Below are 10258 nucleotides of genomic sequence, written 5' to 3' on the forward strand. Positions count from 1 at the left end.
GACCCCACTAAGTGGGAATACACTGGGTTTGTTGTTGTTGTTGTTGTACTCCCAATCAGAAACAAAAATGAAGTTGTAATACAATAGGTAACTATGAATATCCTTGTTTTAGTCATTCTATTGGAGGTCAATGGGCAGAATTTTGGCACCACAAAGCCATGTATGCACAAGGAAATTTGCCCACTACTTCGAAAAAGAGCACTGTAGCATCACAACTTACCTGACCATCCATGCCCTTTATACCAGCTGCAGAATCTTCCAAAGTCGCATATCTAACAAAACCAAAACCCTTTGAATAACCAGATACACGATCTGTCACCACTCTGGCTGCAAAAGCATAACATACTACATAAATACATGTATACTGTTTCATAATATGCTCTCTCATGTTATGTTTTAACCAGTGAGATATGTAACATATAAGTAAAACGGACCATTGACCACTTCACCGTGTTTGGCAAATGCTTCTCGAAGCCCTTCCGAGGTAGTACGTTTGCTAAGACCTGAATAGAGGATAAGAAAGTAAGGTATAATTTTAGCTGCTAAGAAATCACCAGATTCATATACAACTAAGCAGGTTTGCAAGAAGATCACGAACACAAATTTATTTAAGAGAAAAGTGACAGAATGTAAGCTAGTAAAAGCTTCTTTCCCAACAAGCAACTAAAGGTGGTGTAGATCACCATCGCAGAAGGATATAACCATAAAAGGAGGAAGTACTCACAAACTACAAGTCTGAATTGGATCCTGTACCAACCCCTAATTTTCAAAATTGGGGTAAACAAGAATTTGAAAGAGGCAAGGAGGACTATTTTCCATCATCAAAGCCAACATAATAAGATACTAGTTGAGACCATATGAAGGTACAAACTGATAATCCCAGGATGAATGAAAAACGATGACAGCAGGAAAGGGAGAAAAATTTCCAGAACTATGCCATTCTAAAGGTGAAACCAGTAAGGCAGAGAAGTCATGATAGGATAGTAACCAGAGTCTAGGCGCTGTTTAGGGGAGAAGTATCCAAACGTACCATGTTAATAGTGACAGAGGAACATAATTATCTAAGGATCATTTAGTACATAGTGATCTAAGATGATCATATTTTGTTATGTATATGATTGAAAGGAATATTTTGAAATAAGCATCATATGAAATAAAATGACTAACTACTTATCTAATGAGATGATAGACAGATTTAAGATACTTGTTTTGTATATACTTAAGGATATAAAATAATAGATATAAGAAAACTCATATGGAAAAAGATATTTGATATTGAAGATGAGTTACTAAATACTGAATGGATAGAACACAAGTTAGAAAATATAGATTTTGATGGTAGATATTATTATTCGAATTGGTATTACTCAGACTAAAATGATAAATTATGAATACGTAGAATATTGGAGGAGAGATATGGAGCAAATAAGGTTAATAGAAATACTTATGCAAGAAAATCTACTCGGCTACATAAAAATTAGAAATATGAAACATATAGCATACCTTAAAAATAATATAGAAGAATTAATAAGGTTAAAACAAATAACTAAAGAATGCTATGACATAGCATTTCAACAAACATGATAGAAGCAATATCCAAGTTCCCCCAAAATTGGTATCAGAGCTATGTTATTTAAAAATAGAGAAACTATATTATAGAATTAAATTTAGATATCCACCAAAATATAATAAATACTAATGAATAATATAGACCAATCCCAAAATATAAGGAACTAGAATAGATATTATCTGAGAAACGAAGAGAATTAAAAATAAGAAAAGAAAGACTACAGTATAATTTAATTGTTAGAATATGTCAAAAATCAATAAAAACACAAAAAAAAATCATATTTAGAATCTCTAATAGATAACCTAAAATACATATATCAACATAACTTATACACCATCAAATAGATAAAATGAATAAAAAGAATTCAGAATAGATGAAAAAACATATGAAAATCATGAAGGATTAAAAATAAGAATAGTATTTTCTAATTTAGGAAGAAGATATAAGAAAATAGGTGAACATTTATATTTAATGTTAGAAAAAAAAAAATTAAAATTAGAAGATAAACTAATAATTATGGTAAGAATAGCAAAAGAAAATGAAGAAATAGATAGGAAAAAAGAAATAGAAAAAATAAAACAACAAACTACGGATGAAATACGAAAAATAGAAGAAGTAAAAAATAATAGAATTACTGAGTTAGAAAAAGAATTACAAATACTAAAAGATCTGTATGAAAAAAGACAGAGAAAAAAAGACGAAAACGATAAAGAACAGAAACTACTAGATTAAATAAACCAATGTAAAGAAAAAATACAAATAAAAATTGAAGAATTAACGACCAATGAATTAGAAATAAATACTGAAAAAACAAATGATTATGATTCAGAAGATAGTGAAACACATACAAAAATTTTAGAAAGAATAGAAGATCTAAAAAGTAAAGAAAAAGAAAAACCAGTTACTAAAAAAATAGAAGAAACAAACACAGAAGTAAATACTCTTGATACAAAAAAATGACAAAAACATAATACCTAGTACATCAGAAATAAGAAAACCAAAACATAATTATAAAAATAAGTATAATCCAAAAAATGAATATAGATGGACACCAAAACAAATAGTTAATAAAAATTACAACTTCTTAGATTTAGACTGTGCAATAGACACAAATAAGACGATACAATTATGGGTAAGATATATATCAAAACAATAACTAAATAATAGCATAGACACAACAGATACACCAGAATATACAGAAAGAACATTAATAGGAACATTAAAATTATGGCTATCAAATTTAACTGAGGAAAGTAAAAAGGTACTAAGATCTGACAAAAATACAGAAAGAACAACTAAAAAAAGGAACAACTAAAGTATCACCCATAGAAATATTAAAAAAATATGAAACGGCTATAAGAAATGAATTTAGTAGTATGAAAACAAAAGAAGAACAAAATATAGAAAAGGATACAAATAAGAATTTAATGTTGAAATTAGCAATATGTAATATGTGCTACATAGATGAATATACATGTGCATTCAAAGAATATTATTATAAGGGAAAATATAATATAGAAGAGACTAAGGAAATAAGGAGATTATATTTTAGCAAACTACCTGAATCATTTAGTTCAAAAATAATAAAAAATTGGGATGAAACAAAAATAATAGATACTCTAGGAGCCAGGACAAAATTTTTACAACAATGGTATAGGAATATATGTGAAAAATATAGAGAAGAATTAAAAATGGAAAAAACATTAATTAAAAATTTAGCATGTTGCAAAGATAAAATAGCACCCCAATTTGGATGTGAAAAAAACTACTACAAGAATAGAAAAAGACAAAAAATATAATAAATATAAGAAATCCCAATATAAATATGAAAAAACAAGAAAAAGATATTAAGTAAAAGACTATAAACATAAAAGACCATATAAAAAGAAGAAATCTATAAAAGAATGTAAATGTTATAATTATGGAAAATTAGGACACTTAGGTAAAGATTGTAAAGTACCCAAAGATCCAAAAAAGAAACATATATCAAAAATAAAGATAGAAAATACAGAATATATGCAAATAAATTATATAGATTATGAATTAGAAAGTGAAGATAGTATATATGAAATCTCGGAAAATGAAATAGATAACGAAATAAATAGCGAATTAGATGAATTAAATGACTGAAGAAAGTATACAAATAATAAAAAAGGAAGAATATTTAAATAAAGAAGAAACAGACAAAAAATTATATTTGATAGCAATATATTCTGAAGAAATTAAAGGAAAAGAATTAGATTTAAGTATAGAAAAATTATTTAAAATACCAACAATAACGAATATATTTAATAGACGAAAAGAAGAATACTACGTAGTAAGCCAAAAAGAACATATAATAGATTGTAGATACGTGAAAGGAAAAGCTAGTATACCACTAGTAACAAAAAAAATAGTTAATAAAAAAATATAAGATATAAAAGTAAAGACCCAATAAAATATGTACACCTTGGAGGAACAGAAATATTAATAAAAGCATGTTTTCGAGAAGGAATAGATACACTAATAGAACTATATTTAGCAAATGATAGGATCGTAAAACCTATAGAAAAAAGCATAATAAGTGCTATAAGAAGGAATCTAATATACCAAAAATTTAAATTTATAATAAGTGCAAATTATTCAGTACCAATAACAGATAAAAATATAGATAAGTCATTAGTACTATATTGAAAAATATGAGGAATAGAGTTAACTCCAGAAAGTAAAATATTTACAGCAAGATGTAAAAATCTATACTTTCTCCGTCCCATTTTATGTGTCGCCATTTGACCGGGCACGGAGTTTAAGAAATAAGGAAAGACTTGGTAAGGTTTACCAAATTATCCTTTATCAAAAAATGTGTCAATATCTTTTTTTTTAATTAAGTGGGACCAATAAGGATAAAAGGGTAATTGTGCCTTTAAAAAGTTGCTAAATAAAGAAAGGCGACACTTATTTTGGGACGGATTAAAAAGGAAATGATGACATATAATTTGGGACAAAGGGAGTATGTATTAACAACAAAGCATAAAATAACTGAAAAAATAAAATAAATAAAATACAAATAGAAAGCTCTTTTGAGCAATTTGTAAAAATCATAGATAATATTGGTGTTATTAAATCTTTTAACTACTATTGGTGTTTTTAACTTATCCCATTTACTTTCTGGTAAAAACTTATATCTATATAAATTGGCTTCTGCTCCTATATCTATCATTGGCGTATAATATTTATTAAAATATCCTTCTACTATTATCTTCATGAGTACATATATTTTCATATTAAACCTCTTTTTATTAACAATTTTTCTTTATTATACGTTATGGTTAATTGGGTATGTTCTATATTGTATGGTTTTACTTGTTCCAACCATTTTATTCCTAATATTATATCTGTTTTTTGTGGTTCTTCTTTTACTTCAAATTCAATTTTTATCTTTCTGACTCCTATTATAATTTCTTTTTCAGTCGTATTTTTAATAATTATTAGGTTTCTTGGCAAGTCTGGACATTTATCATTATTTGTTTTAATTTCTTCAATTTTTACTAAGTATTTCATTATATAATTATCTTCCTGTCCTGTCTTTATTAGTATTAAATATTTTTTTTCATCTATTGTTCCTATTATATAATATTGAGTTAGGTTAGGTTTTGGAGTTATCTCATATGCTATTCTTTTTTATGGTTCTGGCTTTTCAAAGATATTCTTCTTGATGTTCCTATTCTTTCATTTACTATTTCTAAATCTTCTTCTATATCTATATTTTGATAGCTATAATCATTATTATCTATGATTTTTACAAATTGCTCAAACAGGCTTTCTATTTGTATTTTATTTATTTTATTTTTTTCAGTTATTTTATGCTTTGTTGTTAATACATATAAATTTTTACATCTTACGATAAATATTTTACTTCCTGGAGTTAACTCTATTCCTCATATTTTCCAATATAGTACTAATGACTTATCCATATTTTTATTTGTTATTGGTACTGAATAATTTGCACTTATTATAAATTTAAATTTTTGGTATATTAAATTCCCTCTTATAGCACTTATTATGCTTTTTTCTATAGATTTTATGATCCTATCATCTGCTAAATATAGTTCTATTGGTGTATCTATTCCTTTTCGAAAACATGCTTTTATTAATATTTCTGTTCCTCCAAAGTGTACATATTTTATTGGGTCTTTACTTTTTATATCCTATATTTCTTTATTAACTATTCTTTTTGTTACTAGTGGTAAACTAGCTTTTCCTTTCGCGTATCTACAATCTATTATATGTTCTTTTTGGCTTACTACGTAGTATTCTTCTTTTCGTCTACTAAATATATTCCTTATTATTGGTATTTTAAAAAAAAATTTTACACTTAAATCTAATTCTTTTCCTTTTATTTCTTCAAAATATATTACTATCAAATATAATTTTTTGATCTGTTTCTTCTTTATTTAAATATTCTTCCTTTTTATTATTTGTATACTTTCTTCAGTCATTTAATTCATCTAATTCGCTATCTATTTCGTTATCTATTTCATTTTCCGAGATTTCATATATACTATCTTCACTTTCTAATTCATAATCTATATAATTTATTTGCATATATTCTGTATTTTCTATCTTTATTTCTGATATTTGTTTCTTTTTTGGATCTTTGGGTACTTTACAATCTTTAGCTAAGTGTCCTAATTTTCCACAATTATAACATTTGCATTCTTTTATAGATTTCTTCTTTCTATATGGTCTTTTATGTTTATAGTCTTTTACGTAATATCTTTTTCTTGGTTTTTTATATTTATATTAGGATTTCTTATATCTATTATATTTCTTATGTCTTTTCTCTTCTTGTAGTATTTTTCTTCACATCCGAATTGGGGTGCTATTTTATCTTTGCAACATGCTAAATTTTTTATTAATGTTTTTTATATTTTTAATTCTTCCCTATATTTTTCACATATATTCCTATACCATTGTTGTAAAAATTGTCCTTGCTCCTACAGCATCTACTATTTTTGCTTCATTCCAACTTTTTATTATTTTTGAACTAAATGGTTCAGGTAGTTTGCTAAAATATAATCTCCTTATTTCCTTTCTCTTCTATATTATATTTTCCCTTATAATAATATTCTTCGAATGCACATGTATATTCATCTATATAACACATATTACATATTGCTAATTTCAACATTAAATTCCTATTTGTATCCTCTTCTATATTTTGTTCTTCTTCTTCTGTTTCCATATTACTAAATTCATTTCTTATAGTCGTTTCATATTTTTTTAATATTTCTATGGGTGATGCTTTAGTTGTTCCTTCTTTAGTTGTACCTTCTGTATTTTTGTCAGATCTTAGTACCTTTTTACTTTCCTCAGTTAAATTTGATAGCCATAATTTTACTATTCCTATTAATGTTCTTTCTATATATTCTGGTGCATCTGCTGTGTCTATGTTATTATCTACTAATTGTTTTGATATATATCCTACCCATAATTGTATCGTCTTATTTGTGTCTATTACACAGTCTAAATCTAAGTTGTAATTTTTATTAACTATTTGTTTTGGTGTCCATCTATATTCATTTTTTGGGTTGTACATAGTTTTGTAATTCTATTTTGATTTTCTTATTTCTGATGTACTAGGTATTATGTTTTCGTCATTTTTTGTATCAAGAATTTCTAGATCTTATATTCTTTCTAAAATTTCTGTATATGTTTCACTATCTTCTGAATCACAATCATTTATTTTTTCAGTATCTATTGTATTTATTTCTAATTCACTGATCTTTAATTCTTCATTTTTTATTTGTAATTTTTCTTTAAATTGGTTTATTTCATCTAGTAGTTTCTGTTCTTTATCCTTTTCGTCTTTTTCTCTTTGTCTTTTTTCATATAGATCTTTTAGTGTTTGTAATTCTTTTTCTAACTCAATAATCCTATTATTTTATATTTCTTCTATTTATCGAATTTCATCCGTAGTTTGTTGTTTCATTTTTTCTATTTCTTTTTTACTGTCTATTTCTTCATTTTCTTTTGCTATTCTTACCATAACTGTTAGTTTATCTTCTAATTTTAATTCTTCTTTTTCTAACATTAAATATAAATGTTCACATATTTTCTTATATCTTCTTTCTAAATTAAAAAATACTATTCTTAATTTTAATCCTTCGTGATTTTCATATGTTTTTTTCATCTATTATAAATTCTTCTTTATTCATTTTATCTATTTGAGGGTATATAAGTCATGTTGATATAGGTATTCTAGGTTATCTATCAGAGATTCTAAATATGATATTTCTTCTTTTTGTGTTTTTATTAATTTTTGACATAATCCAACAATTAATTATACTGTAGTCTTTCTCTATTTATTTTTAATTCTCTTTGTTTCACAGATAATATCTGTTTTAGTTCCTTATATTTTTGGGATTGGTCTATATTATTCATTAGTATTTATAATATTTTGGTAGATATCTAAATTTAATTCTATAATACAGTTCTTCTATTTTTAAATAGCATAGCTTTGATACCAATTTTGGCGGTACTTGGATACTGCTTCTATCATGTTTGTTGAAATGCTATGTTATAGCATTCTATAGTTATTTGTTTTAACCTTATTAATTCTTCTATATTATTTTTAAGGTATACTATATGCCTCATATCTTTTGAAGGAAACATAAACAAGCTAGTGATATTCATTTTCAGCAAATACATCATCATTAATTAGTCTACTCGTCCAATTTTTCACAATAAATCCTACTTGAAAATATAATGAGGAAAACAAGAATTATAGCATTTCTTTTGATAACGTTGAAGGAACCATAACCATCTACTGATGTTCATTTCTCAACAAATACATCCGACTATCAAAACAAGTTACAAAATGGCTTTCAAGAAAAGATTGGATGCATATTACATAAAAGAATAAAATCCAAATAAACGAAATCCTTTTCAATCATGCGTGTAATGAAATCGTTTTTACTCATAGAACCAGAATTAAGAAAAGATCAAGACCTACTAGGATACTAGGAAATGATGTGGAAGATCCTATACAACAATTTCTTTTCTAGGAAGATCATAGATTGCTCCAAATTCTAGAATTTGGAAACCTCTGAGCTCATATTGAACATATAACATAAAGTTGGACTGATATAGTTGCGGAACAAACAGAGTAACAAAATTCACAGCGTCTAAGGGTCTGTCAGGTACGAAGGGTCTGTCAGGTAGGAAGGAAAATGTTTTTCTAGAAACTATTTTCTTGGAAAATAAATGGATTTCGTACTTATTTTCTAGTCTCTGGAAAATAAGCAAGAAAATATTCTACCTAAAACATTTAATGTAATCTAGCGGAACACTACAGCGATATCTAGCAAAACACTATAGCGATGCGGTGGGAGTGAGGTTAGGGTGGCAGGGGTAGCGTTGGGGACATTAGGTGGATGGGACAAGCCAATAAAATTGTAATGTCACTTATGGAGCTTATTTTCCGTATTTCCATTAGGATAAACATACTTTCATTAGAAAGTTTTTAAAAAGCTTGTTTCCCACAAAAAATGTTTTCGAAATATCAGAAAAACTGTTTTCGAAATATTGGACGAACCTCCATACGGAATAAACCCCAATATATTTAAAATAATTGAACTGCAAGTAAAAACGGAAGAAAACTTCTTAAGAGAAAAAGAAAAAAACAAAAGAAAATAAGGAACTAATAAGAACTCCTATTCGAGGAGAAATTAAAAGGAAACTTGCTCACCGGAGACAAAGAGATTGGTGGATGGTTCAGCCGGTGGCTGCTTCTCTACTTGCGCTTGTGGTGGATTAAAAGGAAAGTTAGACGAAAATGTAGAGAAAACTGCTCTCAGACCTCGTGGTGCTACCGGAATGGTGGTTGCGGCCGCTCGTAAGGCCATTTTAGGGGTTCAGAAATACACAAAAAAAAATAAAAAATATCAGGGATTTAGGTTTTTTTTTTTTTAATATAGAAATATCAATCAATCAACGAATGAATACTCGGTGCTTTAGAGTCGGGTTACGGGCTTCAGTCCAATGGGCCGAAGTTCACACGTTCTCGGGTTTGGTATGGGGTAAGTTTAGGGAGGGATTAGGCGTTAAGAATGTCTCGAGTCAACACAAAATGTCTATAATATCCTTCTTAATTGCGTGTTGCATCTCCTCTGTGTAGGGGTGAATCGGTGATCATATCAAGGTTTGGTTAAAAATTGAATCATGACTAAATCAAACCGATTAAAATAATTAATATTTTATTTAATTTGAAATTGTAAAAATCAATAATATTTGATTTGATTTTACAAAAATAAAAAAGAATAAATAATCCAACCGAACCAATAAATTATATATAAATTTTATAATCGACATTTGATTTTGTTGGATTTGATTTTAAAGTTTAAAAATCGCTAATATTTGATTTGGTTTTAGTTTTCCAAAAAAGATTATAGAAAAAATGATCAAACCGAACTGATCAATTATATACATAAATTTTATAGTTATTTGACTATATGATATTAGTTTTTCATAAATAATTATAAATATTTTATATCTTTCAATCGTTTATTCGATTTTAGTTTACGTTTTCACATGCTAACAAAACAATATGCTTCAACCTAACAAACCAATATGCTTAAACCTAACACTCTAAATCTAATTGTTCATATGTGATGTAATATATTACCAGTTTTTATTCTTCTTTGCTAA

General features: G+C 26.9%; 1 protein-coding gene across 1 annotated transcript in view; it reads right to left on the reverse strand.

Annotated features, from left to right (window-relative positions):
- LOC107842352 (organelle RRM domain-containing protein 2, mitochondrial) overlaps positions 1–9622 on the reverse strand; it is a 15981-nt gene extending 6359 nt beyond the window's left edge. The window contains exons 1-3 of the mRNA XM_016686141.2: positions 9300–9622; positions 435–503; positions 221–327 (exon numbers count right to left, since the gene is read on the reverse strand). Of these exons, the coding sequence (XP_016541627.1) occupies positions 221–327; positions 435–503; positions 9300–9456 (333 nt within the window). The 5' untranslated portion in view covers positions 9457–9622. The remainder of the gene's footprint in view (positions 1–220; positions 328–434; positions 504–9299) is intronic.
- Positions 9623–10258: the final 636 nt, after the last annotated feature.

The sequence above is a fragment of the Capsicum annuum genome, chromosome 9, assembly GCF_002878395.1.
Source record: "Capsicum annuum cultivar UCD-10X-F1 chromosome 9, UCD10Xv1.1, whole genome shotgun sequence".
Lineage (NCBI taxonomy): Eukaryota > Viridiplantae > Streptophyta > Magnoliopsida > Solanales > Solanaceae > Capsicum > Capsicum annuum.